Source organism: Adiantum capillus-veneris, chromosome 6 (genome assembly GCF_014529385.1).
Source record: "Adiantum capillus-veneris isolate H3 chromosome 6, ASM1452938v2, whole genome shotgun sequence".
NCBI lineage: Eukaryota > Viridiplantae > Streptophyta > Polypodiopsida > Polypodiales > Pteridaceae > Adiantum > Adiantum capillus-veneris.
In genome coordinates, this window is record NC_140936.1 from 138458580 (window position 1) to 138481402 (window position 22823).

General features: G+C 43.5%; 1 protein-coding gene across 7 annotated transcripts in view; it reads right to left on the bottom strand.

Annotated features, from left to right (window-relative positions):
* Positions 1-22823, bottom strand: part of LOC147456360 (beta-phenylalanine coenzyme A ligase-like) — a 74677-nt gene that overhangs the window by 40216 nt on the left and 11638 nt on the right. For 4 of the 7 annotated variants that reach the window (XR_015188454.1, XR_015188456.1, XR_015188455.1 and 1 more), the window contains exons 2-3: positions 17222-17411; positions 16993-17138 (exon numbers count right to left, since the gene is read on the bottom strand). The exons of 1 other annotated variant lie outside the window; for it this stretch is intronic. Coding sequence is in view for 2 of the 6 variants with exons in the window: in XM_086514873.1 (XP_086370999.1) it covers positions 16993-17138; positions 17222-17411 (336 nt within the window). In the remaining 4 variants the exon portion in view is untranslated. Of the gene's footprint in view, positions 1-7094; positions 7348-15402; positions 16054-16992; positions 17139-17221; positions 17412-22823 lie in introns of those variants that run through there. 2 more of the 7 variants (XR_015188457.1, XM_086514874.1) reach the window with 2 other exon arrangements.

The window sequence follows — 22823 nt, forward strand, 5'->3', positions numbered from 1 at the left end:
TGGTTGATGCACGGATTGCTCAGCTTTTTGACGCGCAAAAGAAAGCCAAAAAGCACGGCAAAAAGCAGAAGAAAAGCACTGACTTTCCAGGTTATTTGGGTCGTCAATCGACTTTTGACAAGGCAAAGAAACAGAAGAAGCGTGTTCGATATGAAGGAGTACCCAGTTCTTCTTCTTCTTCTTCTTCTTCTGATAGTTCTTCTAGCTCCTCAGACTCGAGCGAAGAAGACAGGAAAAGCAAAAAGCGAAGCAAGAAACAAAGCTTCGGAAAGGGCAAGAAAAAGGCAAAGAAGGCTAAATCTCGCCCAGAGACTGAGAGTTCTACTATGGACTCGTCTACAGACAGCTCAGAATCCGATGACGGAAAGTTTTATGCGAACAAGAAGAATTTTTACAAAGCCAACCAGTATGACTTTCTCGAAGATAAAAGCAAGAAAGTCCGAGAGTTTAAGGAAGGTGGCCACTCGATCAAGTTTGATACTTTTCAGGATACTCAGATGCTTCGAAGGCTTTGTCTTTTATACAGCAGTTTGACATCGCTTTCGCGGGAGGACTCTCTTCAGAGCCTCCAAGATTCGGAGAGCTACCTCTTACCTTAAGGGGAATGCTCGTACTTGGTGGTCCACGCTTCTTTTAAACAAGAGTGCGCCAGTTAAATGGCTGAAATTTGAAAAGCTTTTTATTTCTTCTTGGTTGACGCAAGAATATGAACGAGATATACAAGTTGCTTGGAACCATCTCCGGATGACCAAGAGCGATACAATGAATTCTTATTGTGAAAGATTCTGGAGCTCTTTTCTACCCGCCTCTTCATTCAAGAAGATCTCGTTCAGAGAACAGATTGAGCGGTTTACCTTGGGTCTACCTATAGAGATCCGAGATCACTGCTTGGAACAGAAGTCAGCTTCTATTCAGGAGTTGATGACTCATGCGAAGCGGGGCTTTGCCATTCACTCTGGCAGTCTGACCTACCCCACAGATGAGGCCATGACACAACGAGCCGAACAGATTTCTGGGAATGAAAGTAGAAAGAAAAAGAGCAACCCAGCGAAAAATGATGTACGACCCACGCTTACTCCTGAGGAGAGAGCTCGCTTCATCAGAGAGGGGAAGTGCTTTGGATGCGGGGAACATGGACATATCTCCGCGAAGTGCCCAAAAAAGGCACCGAAAGAACAGAATGATAAAGATGACCACAGGTCTGAGAGTTCGAGAGCAGCTGAGGAATGTGGCAGAAAAGGCAGATAGAAAAGCAGAACTAGTACCACATGGCGTGGGACCTGCACCGAATCTAATGAATGAAAGTACAAACTTTGCCGCTTTTGGGGCAAAGTGAAGGATCAAGAAGCTCTTTTGAAGGAGCAAAGGCCAACTTCTTTTCACTTGGAATTGGCGGCTCGATTTGGAAATTACGCCCAACAGACTGACGCCATAGGCGGAGGTAGTTCGACTGGCACCCGGATGGGATGTTGCCATTACACTGAGCATTGGCAAACTTTGTTTGCAATGACAGGGGTGTTCAGGGCACGCGAGTGACGTTCTACTCAGGATCCCTTGGTACCACAAGAACTACGCCGTGGTTGACTACCGGGCCGAGAAAGCGACTTTGATAAATGAAGGGCTTAGAGATTGTACTTGATGAACTTCAGTTTCTTACTCATTCTTTTGGAAGAGAACTGAACGATGGATAAAGGTTGAATATGTTTTGACCTGATCAAAAGAACGCCAAGATTTTTCTCCACACTCATGCCGATTGCTTTTCAGAGGGCGTGAAGATCAAACCATTGATCTGATACCTGGAAGCACACCACCGAATCGGCCACCTTACCGTGTGAGCCGAGTACAGAATAAAAAGATTATGAGCCCGGTGAAAGACCTCTTGGAAAAGGGTCTTGTCCAGCCTAGTACTTCACCGTATTGCTCTCCAATGTTGTTGGTTTTGAAGAAAGACGGATCTTGGAGAATGTGCATCGATTATAGCACTCTCAACGAAATCACCATCGAGAACAGATTTCCGATTCCTAGGATCGATGATATACTCGACAGGTTACAGGGATCCTCGTGCTTTAGCAGGATTCACTTGAAGAGTGGATATCATCAGATCAGGATAGCGCCAGGAGATGTCTACAAGACAGCTTTTCGAACGACTGTTGGGTTATTTGAGATTTTGGTGATGCCTTTTGGCTTAACCAATGCTCCTGCGACATTTAACCGGATGATGGACAGGATTTTTCGAGAGTACAGGCTATTTATTGGCACTTTCTTTGACGACATCATTGTTTTCTCCAAGAATGAGGCAGAACACAGAGATCATCTGCTTCAAATCTTTCAGGCATTACGAGATCACACGTTAGTGATTAATGCAAAGAAAAGTGAATTTTTCCTACCAGAGATACACTTTTTGGGACACATTGTGTCAGCAGGAGGAGTGCAAATGGACCCGGCCAAGATAGAGACTATCCGTGATTGGCCCGATTTGAGGAATGTCCATGAAGTTAGAAGCTTCTTGGGACTGTGTTCGTACTACAGGTGGTTCATACGAAAGTTTGCAGAGGTTGCTTCCCCTTTGCATACCTTGACACAGAAAGGAGTACCTTTTTCGTGGGGACCCACACAGGTGACTGCCTTTCGGACATTGAAAGAGAAATTGACTACGGGACCTATTTTGACTTTGTCGGACTTGCAGAAGTCATTTGAAGTATATTGTGATGCTTGTGGTCGTAGTCTGGGTGCGGTCTTGATGCAAGAAGGCCATGTCATAGCTTACGAGAGCCGTTTGTTCTCTAGGCCGGAGATGACAGCACAAATCTATGAGAAAGAGCTTTTGGCGGTTATCCATGCTCTTACTCAGTGGCGGCATTACCTACTCGGAGCGGATTTCACTGTCTTTACAGACCATCAGAGTTGGCGCTACTTCTTGTCACAGAAGCAGCTTTCGGAAAAGCAGATGCGGTGGGCAAACATCTTGTCACAGTTCCACTTCCAGATTGTCCATGTGAGGGATAGAAGAATGTGGTGGCAGATACTTTGTCTCGGAAACCGTTGGTTCTGGCTATTTCCGCGATACATCATAGGAGCTTCGAGGATATGGTCGATCAGTATGCCACAGATACAGATTTTGCTGATATTTTTCATACGGATACGGGATGGGGAGACAGTAGCTGGATACTCCCTTCGAAAGGCTACTTGATGAAAAAGACTATGTTGTGCATTACACAGCTGTTGAGGGATAAGGTTATGACTAAATGCCACTGTCCACCTTTTACGGGTCACCGCGGCATTGCTACCACCATGAAGGGGTTAGAGAGATACTTCTTTGGGCCGAGACTCAAAAAGGATGTGGAAGAGTTTGTGCGCAGTTGCTTGGTATGCCAGAAGGTCAAGTTTGACAGGCATAAGGCACAGGGATTGCTACAGCCTTTACCCATACCCACCCACCCTTGGGAAAGTATTGCAATGGATTTCATTTTTGATCTCCTGAGAACACAGAATGATCACGATGATTTTCCGATTACATGGCACGTCTGAGACGTTTAGCTCCGACAGAGACCCCAGATTTATGAGTTTGTTTTGGAAGGCAATTTGGGAGAACATTGGCACGCAGTTGCAGTTCTCATCATCGTTCCACTTGCAGACTGACGAGCAATTTGAGATTGCCAATTCAGTGATTTTAGATTTATTGAAGTCTTGTATCTCGGATCAGAAGACTCAATGGGAAAAGAACTTACCTTTGGTGGAATTTGCCTACAATAACACGATACACTCTTCGACGGGGAAGACGCCATGTGAGATTGTTGAAAGTGCTGCGAAGGTTCCATCCTTCCTAAGCACGAAAGATTAGATATTGGAAGCGGATGAATATTCGCGAGATTTGGATACGGCTTTTGCCAAGGTTCGCGAGACTTTGCAGAAGTCTCAAGAACGACTGAAAAAGGCAGCGGATCACCATCGTCGCGACTTGAAACTGAAGGAGGATGATTGGGTGCTCTTACTTTTGAGAAGGCACGCCTAAGAAAGAAAAAGGGAAAGGAGAGGCTTTTTCTAAAGCTTAGTATGTGATACTACGGACCTTTCCAGATTACTGAAAAGATAAATGATGTCTCCTTCCGATTGAAACTGCCAGATACTTGGAAGATTCACAATGCATTGCATGTGAGTCTCTTGAACCCTGTTAAGGGTGATGTGCCTGATGATGGGGAGCCTGATGAGCAACCCGCAATGGAAGGAAACGAGGAGATCGTTGTTCCTGAACAGATTTTGGCACATAATGATACGAAGAAAGGTAAAGTCCGAAGGCGGTTCTTGGTTAAGTTCAAGAACTTTCCTGCATTTGATGCGAAGTGGATGGAGGAGGAGGACCTAGCAGATACTCCTCGGATTGTGAAACTTTACCTCGATGTTTTGGTTTAGCATAGTCTACTCCAAACGGAACCCAGAAACTCAGCTTGGCCGAAGATCTGGTGCAGTGGGATGCACAAGAGGGGAGTTACTCCGCTCCTTTGTCAACAGATGCCTCGATTTTGATACTAAAGTCACTGATGTCTCTTTGAGCTTCAGGGATACTGAGAGCTGACAGTATTCTGCTGGATGACTTTATGAAATGGAATTCCTGATAATGATACTGATTTGTTCTTGACTTCTTGTGAGTGCAAGAACTGATAGACGAAATGACTGCAGCATTTTGGTCTGATTGATCTCGAATAGACATGGTTGCAATAGGGGTTAGTCAATCGGACATCGATGAGGTCCCGATTGGACCTAGATGTGATTGCTAGCTACATTGCCGATAAATCATGGTCTAAGATCCGAATGAATGTTGAATGTCATGTGATGTCTGGTGATGTCCTGTGATGTCGTGTGATGTGACTGTCGATTTTGTACATGTGCTAGATGTGTGTTCCTAGTACGTAGGTACTAACAGTCGGTGTCTGCTAAGACGGTTTATGGCTTTTGTCGGTTTTGCAGGCGTAATCGCGGTCGATTACAATGCTTTCAAGAGGGGGGTATGTCACAAAGTGATGACGTGGCGGACAACAGAAACCCTAATTTCTGCCAAAAACCTTAATTTCCGAAATAGCGGAGGTGAAAAAGCCAAAAAAAAAAAATCGACGACACAAATCTCAGCTTTTTGCTATGATTTGGGAAAAAGAGAACTTGCTTTTTACTGACTCTCATTGAGAGAGAGAGAGAATTTGCTTTTGCTTTCAGAAGCTCTTTGTGAGAGAGAGAGAAAAGAGCTTTTGCTTTCAAGCTTTTGGGGCTCTGCTTTTGGGCATCCCTTGTAACTTTAAATAAGTGGTTTGGGCATTCACTTCTCAGAGCATCTGGACGCAGAGTCTGAGAGTGAAACCCTAACCGCTCTCTTGTACTTTGATGATTGATTAATACAAAAAGAAATACCGAAAGGGGTGCCAATCTTTGGGGCCAATATCTCTAGGCACGGAACTCCGTCGGGCCAGTGCAAATCTATTGTGATCTGTGAATTGTTTTGAAGTAGTTATTTGGTGCTGTCGCGGTTGGTTCTTGACTTGGAGTGTCCAAGTCTGTTACACTACCATCAGACTCAAGAGAAGGTTCGAAATATGCAAGAAGCAATCAATCAATATTATGCGGACACCACAAAAGTAGAGGAATGGGCTACACGTCAGCGGCAAGAGCAAGAACAGAGGGAAGCTTCATAGGTGCAAGATGCATGGAAAGCCATGGAAGAGGCCCATGATTCAAACGACGAGAAAGGATGACCGAGACCAACGTACCCCCAAGGGGAAGAAGCAGCAACCGGGGGAGAGGGCAAGGGACTAGTGGCAGCAACCGGGGGAGAGGACAGGGGACCAGTGGCACCAACCGAGGGAGAGGACAAGGGAGTAGTAGCAGGGGAAGGGAGCAATAACTACCTCTCTTTGTATACATCTTGACAAAAACAACACAATTTGTAAAGTTTTGAGACAATGAAAAGTGTACATTTTTTTAACATTGTTTGAGCGGCACAAAAAGACATTTTGTATTAATCATTTTGAAGAGTACATCATGGTTTGCATGGCATCAAAGCTCATTGCGTGCACAATGTATGTGACCTAGCTTCCGGTGGAAGCAATTAAGTGAAGTATATTTGAGAGGGACTCCTTGCACAATGTTGTTTTCTCCATGCGTCTTGGAATCTGAGAAGAAGAAACAATTAGATTCCATGTCTCAATGTATTAAAGATAATCAAAATTCATCCATTTAGTAAGCACCTTTCTATTGTTGAGACTGAATGCATACAATTCCGGCAAAAGTGGAAGTTCTTCACATGTAAGATCTACCCTGAGTTGTGCAAGAGTTGTATTTGACATTGTCTCCATCACAATAAGTAAGCTGTCTCGAAAGTAGAGCTCCATTGATAAAGGTTTGTTCTCTCGAGACTAAACTCTGTATCTTGGTCGAGTGGAATAAGCTGCCCACTAAGAAGATGATATCTTAAATAGTAAAATGACACTGAAATTTTGAGAGCTTATAATAAACTTGCAAATTATGGACTTCTTTTGCAAAATACAGATTTTGCCCTGTGACTTGTTTCCTATCCCAATTATCATCTAAAAAGTCCAAACAGCTCTCAGACTTGCAAATGAACATTGTTGCGGTAGTTCTTATTTGCTCATCGAAGAAGAAATCTACAAACACTTCAAGAGGCATAAATAGTGCGAGCCGAACTATTTTTGTGGCAATTGAATACTTGAGGGACTTTTGTATATCCTCAAACAACCTATTCCTAAAGCTTTTACTAGTTTGTGAAGATAGCAAAGACCAATCCTTGCTGCCAAAGGATGGAAGTGACAAAGGAGCTACACAACCCCAACCAAAGGAAGTTCTCGGTTCCAAATATGACATATCATAAAAGAATATTTCATTATCTCCAAGTTCCTTGTGTTGTCTTCCTCGGTACATCTGCTCACCAATAAATGCATGGAAAGCATCAAAAATCCCAACTATGCTCTCAATTGGTTGCCAATCCGTCCTATTCGATGGATAAATATCTAGAACATACCAAAGATGATATCCACCACTTAACCTTCGAATATAATCATGCACTAAGTGAGATGCTCAAAATAACTTACATTTGGGTCGATGCCGTGGAAAACTTGGAGGAGATGTTTGCAACCTTAAGTCTGTATGCTAGAAAGCATGTTGTATGAGGACCTCTTTCACCCGCTTGCTTTGTGCACACACTTTAAACTTTTTAACTTGTCCCTTGAAAGCCTCCACGAAATCATTGCGTTGCCTTCTCTTCCTCCTCCTAGTTTGCAGTAGTACCCAACTTCCGATAGTTATTCGAGGGATGGTATCCATGCTTGATCATCTGTAGTATAACTGTTAAAAATGCTAACAAAGTCAATGATAGTGCTAGACCTTCGAGAAGTAGTCATGGTGTGCACTAGAATACACAGAAAAGTTAGCGCAAATATGAAAAAGGAAAGAAAGTTTTTAGAGGGAAGTAGAGCTACTCAAAGTCATATTTGGGCAGGAACATAGATACTAGATAGAGTCTTCAATGAAAGTTCTCAAATTTATCGGTACAAAGTTAGTACGACTTATAGCATTTATGCCTTGAAAGCGTGAAATTGTGCAATTTGATGAACAAAAATAATATTTTTTCCCTTTTTTCTAAAAGAGCTTGGCTCCAAAATGTCGATTCTCAACGTAACGTTAGCCTCTTCCTCATTGGTCGAGCGTCACTCTCTCTCTAAAACTGAAAGGCCCAAAAGTAAGTCCAATTTTCTCCTAATGGCACAAATAATCACTTCACATCACCAATTTATGACATACCTCGTCGAAGAGTGTATCGTGTTAATCCTGTCCATCATCCGGTTAAATGTCGCAGGAGCATTGGTTAGGCCAAAAGGCATCACCAAAAACTCAAATAACCCAAAAGTCGCCCAAAAGGCTGTCTTGTAGACATCTCCTGGTGCGATTCGGATCTGATGATATCCACTCTTCAAATCAATCTTGCTAAAACACGAGGATCCCCGTAATCTGTCGAGTATATCATCGATCCTAGGAAGCGGAAATCTATTCTTGGTAGTGATTTTGTTGAGAGCTCTATAATCGATGCACATTCTCCAAAAGATCCGTCTTTCTTCAAAACCAATAACACTGGAGAGCGATACAGTTAAGTACTAGGTTGGACAAGACCCTTTTCCAAGAGGTCTTTCACTTGGTTCATAATCTCTTCATTATGGGCTCGGCTCACATGGTAAGGTGGCCGGTTCGGTGGTGTGCTTCCAAGTATCAGATAAATAGCATGATCTTCAGGCTGAGCGGGTGGTAACTCGCCTGGCAAGCCCTCTGAGAAGCAATCGGCATGGGAGTTTGAAAAAATCTTGACGTTCGTTATCAAGTTCAGACATATTTATTCTATCCTCATCACTCAACTCTTTCAAAAAGATCGCGTAAACAAACAGACTGGATTTCATCAACTTTGAAATGGCCAAAGCCGATACAATAGCGACAGACTCGCCCTTAAGTTTAATATCAAGTACAATGGTTCTGCCCTTCTCTGTGGTCAATGTCGCTTTCCTCGCCCGATAGTCGACTACGGCATTGTTCTTGTGGTACCAAGGAATTCCCAAGAGGACATCACAACCTTCCAAAGGCATATGTAAAAGTCCTCATGTCCCAAATACCCCAGACAATGCAACCGAAGTTTGCCAATGTCAGGTGTAATGGCTACGTCCCTGCCAGGTGCCGCTAGAACTGCCTCGGCAAGTGGTCCCATCCGATCGGGAGTGATCTCGAGATGCACCGCCAATTCCGGTGAAATGAAGTTAGCCTTGGCTCCTCCATCAAAGAAGATCAGGGCTTCTTGGTCTCACTTTGTCCCAAGTTCGACAAAGTTCTGTACTCTCGTCCATCGTGTTGGGATCGGTACCCATGCAATCTGGAACCACTTGTTTTCATCTTGCCTTTTCTTCCACATTCCTCAGCTGCTCTCGAACTCTCACGCCTCTCGTCGTCCTTGTCGTTCTGTTCTTTCTGTGCCTTTTTAGGGCACTTCGCGGAGATATGTCCAATTTCCCCGCATCCAAAGCACTTCCCTTCCCTGATGTAGCGAGCTCTCTCCTGAGGAGTGAGTTTAGGTCGTGCATCCTTCTTTTCTGGGTTGCTCTTCCTCTTTCTACTTTCATTTGTCGAAGTCTGTTCGGCTCTTTGTGTCATGATCTCATCGGTGGGGTAGGCCAAACTGCCTGAGTGAATGGCAAAACCCCGTTTCGCATGACTCATCAACTCCTGAATGGAAGCTGACTTTTGTTTTAAGCAGTGATCTCAGATCTCTGTTAGGAAGACTCAAGGTAAACCGCTCAATCTGTTCCTTGAACGAGATCTTCTTAAATGAAGAGGCGGGTAGAAAAGAGCTCCAGAATCTCTCATGATAAGCGTCCACTGTATCCTTCTTGGTCATCCGAAGATGGTTCCAAGCAGTTCGTACGTCACATTCTTACTCTCGAGTCAACCAAGAAGAAATAAAAAGCCTCTTGAATTTCAGCCATTTAACTGGCACAGTCTTGTTTAATAGAAGCGTGGACCACCAAGTTCGAGCATTCCCCTTAAAGCAAGAGGCAGCTCTTCGAATCTTAACGTGCTCTGAGTAACGCCCTCCCGCAAAAGCGATGTCAAACTGCTGTACAAAAGACAAAGCCTTCGAAGCATCTCTATAACGAAAAAACGTGTCAAATTTAATCGACTGTCCACCTTCCTTAAACTCTCGAACTTTCTTGCTTTTATCTTCCAGAAAGTCATACTGGTTGGTTTTTAAAAAATTCTTCTTCTTTGCATAAAAGTTGCTGTCATCAGAGTCCGAACTATCTGTAGACGAGTCCTCTGTAGAACTGTCAATCATGGGGCGAGATTTACTTCTTTGCCTTTTTCTTGCCCTTTCCAAAGCATTGCTTTTTGCTTCGCTTTTTGCCTTTTCTGTCTTCTTCGCTCGAGTCAGATGAGCTAGAAGAACTGTCAGAAGAAGAAGAAGAAGAAGAACTGGGTACTCCTTCAAATCGAACACGCTTCTTCTGTTTCTTTGCCTTTTCGAATGTAGACTGACGAGCCAAATAACCCGGGTAGTCAGTGCCTTTCTTCTACTTTTTGTCATGCTTTTTAAATTTGTTATGCGCATCAAAAAGCTAAGCAATTCGTGCATCAACCACCTCTTCTAATTCTTGCTCTGTATACTTCCTGAGAGTAGGAGGTTTCTTAAGAGCAGGTTTGGGGGGGTGGTTTTGTGGTCTTCTGCCACTGTGTGTGCACCTCTTCAAAAGAAGTCTGGCTCATATATTTTGCCAATTTCGGGTCCTTCGCAAAATTAAGCATCATCTTTGTTGCATCGCCCATCAATTGTCGACGCTCCATCTCTTGACGCTCCACCTGAGTAGGCCGAGGCGGGCCGTACTCCTCGCGTGAATCTTCGTTGTGATCCCTTCCTGCATCTCCGGATGCAGAGGGAGTCAACTGATCTTTGCCTGAAGCCATAAGTGCCGCGGATTTCCCGTAGAAGAGAAATCGGCCGTGCTCTGATACTACTGTGACAGACTTGGACACCCAAAGTCGAGAATCTACCGCGACAGCACAAATAATCACTTCAAAACAGTTCACAGTTCACAATTGATTCGACACTGGCCGGCGGAGTTCCGTGCCTAGAGATATTGGCCCCAAAGACTGGCGCCCCTTTTGGTATTTCTTTTTGTATTAATCTGTGTTCAAAGTACAAGAGTGCGGGCAGGCGCTCGCACTCAGACTCTACGTCCAGATGCTCTAAGTTGTGAGAGGCCTACCTGCTTATTTATAGATTACAAGGGATGCTAAAAGCAAAGCCCCAAAAGCTGAAAATCAAAAGCTTTCTAAAAATAAAGCAAAGGCTCTTTCTCTTATGCTTTAATAAAATAAAGCAAGTCAACTCTAGCCTTCTTTAGTAAACTAAAGCAATTCAATAAAGCTCCAACGTAGCCAGCCCTGCGTAGAAAAAAGCAACGCCTAAAAGCTGCCGCCTGTTTTTTTCCTGCTGCCCCAATCAGCACCGGAAATTACAGGATTCCGTACCGCAGTGCCACGTGTCTGTCCCGCCAGAAATCCGACAACCACGTCAGCATTTCCCATTGGGGTGTGTGTGTGTGACACGTCACCAATTTGTGACAATATTTGTGTAACTCAAGTAGATATAGCCCAAGACATCTCTGATCCTCATAACTCATGACCCTAGAGAAAGGACCGAAACCCTCTCTGAATAAGCAATGGAGACGGCCCCGAATCTCATAGTACACTGTGAAATGACATATGTAATGTAGCTCTATCTCTGGCTCTACCTGGCATAAGCGGCATATCCTGTTGTCTGCTGGTATCCCTCTGAATCTACGAGTCTCAATCTCTAGCTGATGTGAGGATGTGCGTATCTGACCAATGGCACACCGCAAACCATGAGACATATGTGTGTCCATGTAGCTGGGTCGAATCACAAACCCATCTCCTGTGATGTGGAGAAGATGCTCTCTATAGAAATCCATCTTCGTGCCCAACTCCTGTGACGGCTCAGAGAGAGAGAGAGAGAGAGAGAGAGAGAGAGAGAGAGAGAGAATGAAATGAAAAGAAATGTTATATTAAACGTTCCAAAAAACCAAAATGACCTATGAGGCCAAACTGATCAATCCTTGTGGATCTAATTCAATGTTTGGGAACTTTGGGTACAAAAATAAAATGAAGTAAAGTGAAAGACTAAACTAAAAAACTAAAATCGTCATATTGAAATCATCATCATCATCATCCATGCCCGAGGATGCCCGGGATCGGGCATTGTCCGAGAAAGTATTGCATCGGTCGCTGACGAGCTTCGTCGATGTCCGCCTTTGTAAGTAGTCGTACTGGGCATCTCCCATGTCGTGCTAGAATACTTCTGATTCTCTAGTGGAGCCTCCGTCGATGTCGTGGTCTGCCCGTATACGTGGGCGTCTAGCGCTCCCGAGCTCAGTGGCACTCTCCACTAATATACCTCTTGTAGAAGTGGGCTCTGAAGTCTATTGTGAAGCATGCTCATCCGGCTGCTGAGTCCCTGCTCTAAAGAAGTCAGTGATCTCCCTCTGTGAATGTCTCCCACTACCTAGACTCCTCAAGAGACTCTTCCCTGTGACTGCGCAGCTCTAGCAAAAACAACCCAAGGCATCGTTGATCCTAATATCTAATGACTCTAGCCAACGGTCCAAAGCCCTCTCTGAATAGACAGTGAAAGCAACCACATATCTCATAGTATACCGGACAACAACAAATGTGATGTAACTCTGTCTCTGGCTCTATATGACACAACTGGCATATACTGGCTTCTGTTGGCACTCTCCTAAATCTGCCAGTCTCAATCTCTAGCTGATGTGATGATGTGCGCATCTAACCAATAGCACATCGTATCCCATAGGATAAATGAGTGTCCATATAGGCTGGCCTGATCACATATCCATCCTCTGTTAGTTGGAGGAGATGCTCTCTATAGGAAGACATCTTCGTGTCCAACTCTTGTACCAGCTGTATCCATGTGCTTGTGGTATCTAGTCGAATCAAATCCTGACATATAAGTCTAGTGGTCTTTGTCCGTGTGAGAGAAAGGGAGGGTGTATCCAAGGAGTACTGGAATGGAGGCAATCTATCCATGTTGAAGCCATGTGACTGAAACCATGATGTCATCTGTCTTTGAGAAGGTCCCATAAATTATGCATGAAGGAAACTAATCTAGTAAGGGCCTCAACTACCAGAGGGGCAAAGCTAGCTCAGCTCGAATAATCTCATGTGGCACTAAGGCCTTAGCCCAGGCCTTAGCCCGAATCATCCGAGAGATCATAGAGACTAGAGGCCTCTCCATACATCTCCATCTATCAGTGCTACCAGATCTGCCTTGGTGGTCCATTGAAAGCCCCCAAATCTGAACCCCATAGAGCATAGCTAAAGCCACTAGAGTGTCAAAAAGCCACAGCTTTGTTCGAGGTTCCTGAAACTGAACCTGCGAACACCTCTTCTCCAACCCTCCCAAGGCTGAACAAGCTCTCGTCAATCTAGTCTCTGCTACTCTTCTCAATGAAAACGCAAGTCCACTGAAGACTACCCCAAGATAGGTGTATGCATCTGTATACTCCACCGTCTCCTAGCCATATGTAAAAGTAGGAGCTGACCTCCTGACCCACTGTGGTGTGGTGTTAAACACCATGAACTTGGTTTTCCCCAAATTAATAGACAATTCACTATCGTGGGCAAATGTGTACAAAGCATCTAAATGACACTGCATCCTCTCCAGGGAGTCGAAAATCAACACAATATCATCAGCATATAACAATAGTGGGATCGATGTCCCTGCCAACTGTGCTCCTCTATCACCATCCCTCTCAATGTAGTCAGCAACCTCATCCACATACATGCCAGATAGTGTAAGAGATAGCAGGCAACCCTGTTTCACCCCAATAGTGGAGTGAACCAAATCAAAAATCCCCTCTCAAGTGCGTACATGCCTCACTACTGACTTGTATAGAGCCATGATCCCCTAGATCAACTCTTTGGGTACCCCCATCTCTTGCAGTCTGGGCATCAATCTAGCTCTAGGCACTGTATCGAAGGTTTTGCGGAAGTCCACAAAGCAACAATAGAGCCATCTCCCACGTGATCTCCCCTCCTCAATAATGGCTGAGTGTCAAAATATAATCAAGAGTAGAGAAACCTCTCCTGAAACCCGCCTGTCCTACTGCCCGTACACCTCTCTCTCTACCCATCTACTCAAATGCTGCTCAAGGATGGATGCGTACAACTGTGCCAATGTGTGTCCAATCATGATAGTCCAGTGATTCCCAGGCTCCATAGGGTCCCCTGACTTGAAGATAGGTACAGTCGTGGACAAACTCCAAATATCATGTAGGGCCTCGCACATGGCACGGTTGAACATCACTACTATAAGCTCTGCAAGCAAATCTCTGGCAAAATGCTCTGCTATAGTCCATCGTGATCATATGCTCTCCTAGTCTTTATCCTATCAATGGATTTCTTTACCATTTCAGCGGTAAAGAAAGCACATGTGTATGGGCATGGCTCTAGTGGATCTGAAAGAGGTGGCTGCCCGAAACTGTGTAGAGAGATGATGCATACTGACCCCATACCTCCGTAGAAGTGATGACCGGTGGGGGGGAATGCTCATGGAAGAGTCGCCATGCCTCGCTTGAATCCTGGCTCAAAAACAACTGATATAAATTCTGCTCTAGCCGAGCTAGAAACGCCCTCTTCTTCCGTCGTACCAAACGCTAAAAAGATATCCGTGACTGCCTGTGAGTAATGACTCTTAGAAGTACCTCCCTCTAAAGTCGGGCTCTGGTCTCTCTGCATTCCTCATCATACCAATTATTCTGGGGAGTGCTCCCAGAACGTCATTGCCACCCAGGCTCTATGTGTGGGTATGCCTCTGCTGCTGCATCCTGTAGTGTCTCTGTCAATATATAAGTGAGCTCCCCTAGGGGTTAAGCGTCTGTAGATACCATCTATGGAGAGAGAGAGAGAGAGAGAGAGAGAGAGAGAGCAATGATGACTAAATTTGAAGGTTTTTACACCAAATGATGCTAAATTTCTCTAGATTTTGTAGGTTTATTCACTTTATAATTTAAAATTTAGAGGTAAATCTCAAAATTTGTAGGTGGGATTACATTAAACCTAGGTTTTTTTTTCAACCCCTCCCCCTCTCTTTCTCTCTCCTCACTCTTTGTCAATCTCTTTAAAAAAAAGTCTCTGAAAGAGCCCGCACCTGCGTGGAATTTTTGTTAAGAGAGATTGAGAGAGATGGAGGGGAGAGAGAGAGAGAGAGAGAGAGAGATGAAATAAAATGTCATACTAAACGTCTGTGTGAAAATTGACGGTCAAGTAAGTGCAAGGTTAATGCAGAGCTATGTCAGATGATGTGCAAGGTCAAGGTTAAGAACTAAGGAGTCAGCAGCATCTTCCCACCAAAATGCCCCCCTGCAAACTCTGCCCAGCAGCAGCGCAGACTCTCAATGGGCAAGTAACAGCCACTGCAGCAACTAGCGAACAGCTTTCTGTGGTGGAGCAACTTCGCAAGGCTCAAGCAGGTTAAGAGAATGCATGCAGCCTATGGCCTTACCAAGCATAGTTTTTCATACGCCAAACATATTGCATACGCATACGGGTATGAAAGTATGAAAAGAGTATGATCCAGACCCGTAGAAATACCATACTTCTGAGATCATATGCCATAAAGAAAATAGGGGGGAAAATATGACCTTAAAAGCTGAGTGATTGCAATTTACTTTATAATGAGCAATAGAAGGCTTAGACTTCTAGTGTTACAGAGTTTACTTACAATTTACATGGTACACCATCACAAAACCAAAACCACGACTAAAGTGGAGTCTCAAAATTGAGAGTCAAGACTAAATGATAGATTCATGAATCATAACATAGCTTGTAAGCATGGAGCTTGCTGGCTGCTGAATACAAAATGAGAAATTCCAAAGTCCAGGCTGCTAACATGAAGCATGAAGCTGCAAGCATACATGCTAGATACTAATAGTGAAGTGTGAACACTAAATATAAACTAAATATCAAAAAGACTAAGGCGGGCTGCCAATGGCAATTCATGAATCATAAGCATGAGTCATGTATCATGATGCATCAACTACTCGTCCCTTTGCTCTCATCATTGCTGGCCTCATCTTCATCGTCGTTGTTCAATGCAAGATCCTCATCCTCATCATCCTTCTCTACATCTTCATTGTCATCCGAAGAATCTCCAGCCAATTGGACCTTTTAGTCCAAAATTTTGTGGACGCCCAAAATTTTAAGGCTGGAGTATATCCAATCATACTCCAAACATACCAAAACGTTTGCGTGGCCAAACATATGTGTATGAAAAAAACTATGTTCCCAAGCAGCAGGTCACGCGTCAGCCTCTAGCGCTCAGGTCGGCCCCAATCCTCATGCATGCAGTTCCTCTTGACAGAACCGTCTCCACGACTCTGGCGTGCAATTCTTCCCGTTATATCCTCTCCTTGTTTCCATCTACCTCCCATATAGCAGAGAAATAAAAGTAAACCAACATTAGGAAATTGCAGTGCACAACGAAAATGTGTACATTTGATAAAAAAAGGATGATACAATAAGAGATTTGATGTTTATGAATCCTATACGACTCACAGGAGCTGTTTTGAAAATGACCTAACTCTTGTGGCATATCTTCAACAAACATAACAAGTCTTTAGTGGCCACATTCACATCACGAGGAAACGTCATCCTAGTAAACTCCAGAATAGGCAGCAAGCAAAGTGCAGGATGCTGCCTCACATTTGGCTTCTTCACTTAATACAAACAACTTTTGCATTAAGCACATGGATACTCTATAAACACAATAAGACAACTGCACAAGTCAATCTAAACCAAGTACAAAGCAACTAATCATCAAACCTTAAGTCTTTTTCACACAAATGCTTTAGAAAACAATATGCTATTCAAACCTGATTGACAAAGAACACTAGAGGTACAACCTAAACTAATAAGCAAACGTAAGACTACCTTTGTGAGAGTGATTATTGCATATACAGCAGATAGTAGAACCTTGCTCTACTGCCCCTTGTACCAAAATGGCCATTTTCCCAAACAGTTCTTGCTATTCATAGCATGCTCCCAGTGACCATTTATGCATCACTGTACATTACAGCCTAGGAATCTTTGGAGACAGTAAGCGTAGACAAACTAGAAGACACCTTTAGACCCTCTCATTCAGGCAATTGAACTTCAAGACATCTCTTAAAACCATAACTCACTGAAAAGAGGCTTTTAGGCTAGATAACTGGGAACAAAAGTACTAACAGATTATCAATGGCTTTAATACAGTATTGTGGCTCCCCAGATTCTCTCACAAGATTATGACATACATGAAAGCTAGCAAAGACAAGATATGTATGCATTCTGAAGAACAAGCTCTGCTTTGCATCTCGATACCTGAAATCCCTTGTACTTGATGAGCTCCTTCAATCGGTCAATAATAAAACAAAACCCGTTGGAGTTGATGTATCCCAAATCGCCAGTACGCAGCCATCCTTCCTTGTCAACTGTGCTTGCTGTTGCTTCGGGCTGTCCAAGATATCCTGTGGTTTACATTTCTGGAGTATGAAGGAGCAATTTGGTCTCTTTTTGATGTTCAACTTTCATGCCAAATATATTGAGCTACCTTTCATAATTGTTGGTCCTCTTAGCCATATCTCTCCAGAATGGTTTGGAGGCAAAGGACTTCCTGAATCAACATGCACAATCTTTGCTTCTGTATTTGGAGAGAGCAAGCCTACTGAGCTGAACTCTCGAGACTCCTCAGCAGTAAGGATTGTGGCCCCAACGGCAGCTGACTCGGTCAACCCATAGCCCTTTGAATAGCATCAGCCATACCAATTTTTAGTGCTACTTGTTAAGAAAACCGATCACTATACAAACATCACCAAGGGCAAGATATGAGCTTGTAAAAAGTTCTAGTTGTGACAACAAACCAGTTCAATACACAAACAATGCCAATCAATTGCAAGGCTATGTCATCATTTGATTGTTTCATTGAAGCCCCCCCTTCCCACCCTCTGTAAAGAAGAAAAGAAAGCTGTGAAAGGTTCTAGTGCTAGGATTTACCCATAAGGTGAAAGAGCCATTGGCCAATGCCTCTATCTTTCCTAGTAAGGTAAGCTCTAGCTCTAGGAAGGTGGTCCCATACATAGCAAGAATCCTCCCCTACTGCGCTATTGTAATAGACTTGAACACTCCAAGCCAAAGATCTACTACAACACGTGAGATAGTGCAAGTAATTGTGCAAAACTTGAATAAAGAGAGAGAAAAGGAGAGTCAGCACGGCACGGCGTAGTTCCACGCCCAAATGCACTCCCCTTCTTTCTTTATTATTATTGTAATGTGCAGCGGAAGTGATTGATGGTGGATGCTCAAAATGAGTGCTCAGTGCATACTCAAGGTTCCTTTTACTTCAGAATGATACTGTGAATGAAGGTTCTGTGAGTGATAAAGAGATAGAGAGAGAGGACTAACACCAAATGGGGTCCCAAACCCCCTCCGAGGGCCCCCTCTATCGCTAGAGAGGTATCTTTAAATTTCACAAATGCTGATAGAATGGTCCTAGATGCTGAGATGCTGATGGGATCTTGCTGTAGGTGCTTGGGTCTGCAAGGCTAAGGGTTGAAAATGCAAAACATTAGGGTTTGCAACTGCGACAAGGCTATGGGCTGACCTGTTGTCGCCGATGTCGGCGATGGGCTGGAAACTGAAAACGTTGGCTGATGATGGCTGAATCTGAAAACACTGGGACTATGGATGAAATCGGCAAATTCTGAAAAATGCTAGGGTTGAAAACTAACGGCGATGTAATCTATTAGTGTAGGCTAAAAACGCTGGTGGCTTGAGTATATTGGTGGAAAATCGCCATGGATGTTGATGGTCGTACTGCTGCAAAAACGCTAGAGGTGCTTAGGTACTGCAGGTACTTGGTGCCGGTATTGAGGGTGCTGACTTATGCTTAAAAAGTGACCCTCAGGGTCACTTATATATGGGATTAAAGTTGGGTTGGGCAATGCCAATAAAAATACCATGATTTCTAAAAATGTCACCTATTGATGAGTTAATAAACTCGCTTATAAGAGGTGCTTCACATGCAGATAAATACTTAGGTTGGATACTAATGCAACTGTATGCGAATACTCCCTAGTGCCTACACGTATCAGACACTAGCTATGTTCATGTGCGATCAGAGGATATGCAACAAATCTAAAGTGCCTGGACATGCATGTCTTGCGTACAAGCTCACAAGGGTTACTTCCTAGGTTGTCCTAAACCCTAGAAATAGGAGTTACACCTTGTCCACATGCACATAGGATTAGATGTGCACGTGACATCCCCCCCGTTTTATGGTGAGGTACTAGTACGGCCATAGCTTCCTTGTAGTCTACCAACAACTCGGGGTAATCTATGAAGAAGTCTTCGTCCACCCACACTGCTTCGTGACTTCTGCGATCCTTGAACTTCAAAAAGTATTGTTGTGCTTGTTTCTTTGAGCCATGGCAAAAACGATGCAGCAAAATCTGTTCCGGCTTCATGACTTCAGCTTCGTCCACGATCTCAAGTTCGTCTTCTTCAGAAATGTCCTTTAGTGGATCTCCCTGAAACAACTTCAACCAAGAAACGTGAAAAACGGATGCATTGACCATAAGTTAGGTAGCCGCAATTTCACACACACATAATTTATCTTTTAAATGACTGGAAATGGACCATACATCCGAAAAGACAACTTTGAACACTTCTTTCCTACTTGCTTAAGACGTTGCTTCATGATTCTAAGATAAACCCAATCCCCTTCTTTGATAGTAACATCTTGATGATGCTCATTAGCTTGTCGTGAATAAGATTTTGCTGCATCGTTTTCACCATGGCTCAAAGAAACAAGCATCATAGTACTTTTTGAAGTTCAAGGATCGCGAAACCCAGGAAGCGGTGTGGGTGGACAAAGACTTCTCCACAAATTACCTTGAATTGTTGGCAGACTACAAGGAAGATGCATCTCCGTACCAATACCTCACCATAAAAAGGGGGGATGTCACGTGCACATCTAGCCCTATGTGCATGTGGGCAAGCTATAACTCCTATTTCTAGGGTTTAGGAAGCCTAGGAAGCGTTATGGTACTCTTGTGAGCTTGTATGTAGGGCCTGCATGTCCAGGCACTTTAGATTAGTTGCATACCCTCTGATTGCACATGAGCATAGCCAGTGTCTGCTATGTGTAGGCTTAGTACCCAACCTAGGTATTTATCTGCATGTGAAGCACCTCTTATAAGTGGGTTTATTATTTAGTCACATTTTCAAAAATAGTGGGATTTTTATTTACATTGCGCGACCCAACTTTAACCCCACGATTTCGAAAAATGTCACTTATCAATGAGTTAATAGACTCGCTTATAAGAGGTGCTTCACATGCAGATAAATAGCACCAATATAGTTGTATGGGAACATTCCCCAGTGCCTACGCGTAGCAGACACTGGCTATGCTCATGTGCAATCAAAGGGTATGCAACTAATCTAAAGTGCCTCGATATGCAGGTCCTGCTTATAGGCTCACACGGTGCCAAAACACTTCCTAGGTTGTCCTAAACCCTAGAAATAGGAGTTACAGCTTGTCCACATGCACATAGGGTTAGATGTGCACGTGTCAATTATCCTTCGGAAAGTACAATGTCCGAGGGTCCTCCTCTCAGTGCTCCCAAGCTCACATGTGAGGAGAATGAGGCCCTCGCTCTGCTTATAAACATACAAGACGTCCAAAAGCTGGCACCCCAAAAACTGTGCACCCCAAAAGCCTCCAACGTGATTTTTGAGCCTAAGCCTCCAACGTGATTTTCGAGCATGTCCGTACGCTGCTGCCACGTAAGCATTTTTAACCGTAACCCCCTTTGGGCCACTCAGCCAAACTCTGCAAGTTGGTGATAACTTCTTTTCCTTCCTTTTTAAAAGATTTAGGCCCTTTGGCCCGGATCTGTCCTTTAGGCCATGCCACATCATCACTTTGAAGCATACACCCCCTCTTGAAAGAATTGAAATCGCCCCTCGATTACGTCTGCAAAACAAACATAGGGCAAAAACTAGTTCAATAGACACTGACTCTAAGTATCGACACTGACCACACATATCCAACACTTGCACGAAGACGACAATCACTGACATTCACATCACACTATCCCCGTAGAGATCTTAGAAGAGAATCATGATCATTGTAACTTATTTAGCAATCACATCAAGACCGCGCTGATCTTTCACAGATGTCTTGATCTACTAAATCTCGTTACTATCACATTCACATCACCCCTGAGATGACTTAGATAAAATGTTGCAATCATTCTATCTTTTAGACACGTACTCAAACAATACACACATGAGAGAGCCCATGTAAAAGATTCATTTAGGAATTTCCATTTCAAAGTACTTCTTTACATAAAGTCATTCACATGTCAATATCAAAAGAAATCAGTGACTTTATTCCCATCTCGGGGGGTCACTTAATAATTATGTGACTATCACGTGAGGGCAGCAGAAGGGGTTATTAAATTTTATTTTTCTCACATTTTCACATACAGAAGGGTACCATAAAATGCAATTGGAAAAAAAATTTACAGATTGAATAGGAAAAGGGTGTATTTTATTTCACATATAAGGAGTTAAAAAGATAGTCCTTGAACGCACGTGATATGTAAAATTTATACATAGTGACTGTAACAAACTTGGACACTCCAAGTCAAGATTCTACCACGACACAGTAGAGATTCACTTCAAAACAATTCACAATTCACACTTGAGTCGACACGGCCGGGCGTAGTTCCGTGCCTAGAGATATTGGCCCCAAAGACGGACACCCCTTTCGGTATTTCTTTTTGTATTAATCTGTGTTCAAAGTACAAGAGAGTGGGTAGGTGCTCACTCTCAGAATCTACGTCCAGATGCTCTAAGAAGTGAGGTTTAGCCACTTATTTATTGGTTACAAGGGATGCCCAAAAGCAGAGCCCCAAAAGCTGCCATTCAAAAGCTTCTAAAATTAAAGCAATAGGCTCCAAAAGCAACTCAGCGCAAATCCAAGAATTCCGTACACTGTGTCAACGTAAAAAGCGGGAATCCGTACGGCAGGCTACGTCAATACTGTCAACGTGAAAACCGGCGGAAAATCCGGAACTGTCACGTCAGCCTGTCTTTGCGTTTTACGGTGCTGCCAGCTTGTGTGGTGTGTCTTGGAGTATGCCACATCACCTATTTGTGACATACCCCCCTCTTGAAAGCATTGTAATCGCCCTCGATTACGCCTGCAAAACAGACAGAGGCCATAAACTGTCTTAGCAGACACTAACTGTTAGTATCGACGCACTAGGAACAACACATCTAGCACATGTACCAATTGACAGTCACATCACAGGAAATCACTTGACATCACATGAAAAATCACATTCAAAAATCATTCCAAATCTCAGACCATGATTAATCGGCAACGTATTTAGCAATCGCATCTAGATCCAATCGAGACCTCTCAGATGCCTGATTAATTAATCCATATTGCAATCATGTCTATAGAGATTTATGAGACCGAAATGCTACAGTCATTTCGTCTATCAGTTCCTGCACTTAAACAAGTCAAGTACAAATCAATGAGTATCATTTTCATTATCAGGAATTCCAGTTCATAAAGTCATACAGCAGAATACTGTCAGCTCAGCAGTATCCCTAAAACCCAAAGGGACATCAGTGACTCTATATCAGATCAAAGTATCGGGACAATCTGGCGACAAAGGAGCGGAGTGACTCCCCTCTTGTGCATCCCTGCTGCACTAGATTCGTCCATGCTGAAATCGGGGTTCTATCGGAGTAGACTATGCTAAACCGAATGCTTCAAGGTAAAGTTTCACAATCTGAGGAGTATCTGCTAGGTCCTCCTCCTCCATCTACTTTGCATCCAATGCAAGATAGTTCTTGAATTTAACCAAGAACCGCCTTTTCACTTTACCGTTTATCTTTCTATTTTTATGTGCCAATATCTGTTCTGGAATGAGTATCTCCTTGCTTTCCTCCACTTTGGGTTGCTCATCTGGCTCCCCATCATTGGGCACATCGCCTTTAAAAGGCTTCAAGAGACTCACATGAAATGCATTGTGAATTCTCCAAGTATCGGGCAGCTTCATTCTAAAGGAGACATCATTTATCTTTTCTTTTATCTGGAAAGGTCCATACTATCTCATGCTAAGATTTGGAAAAAG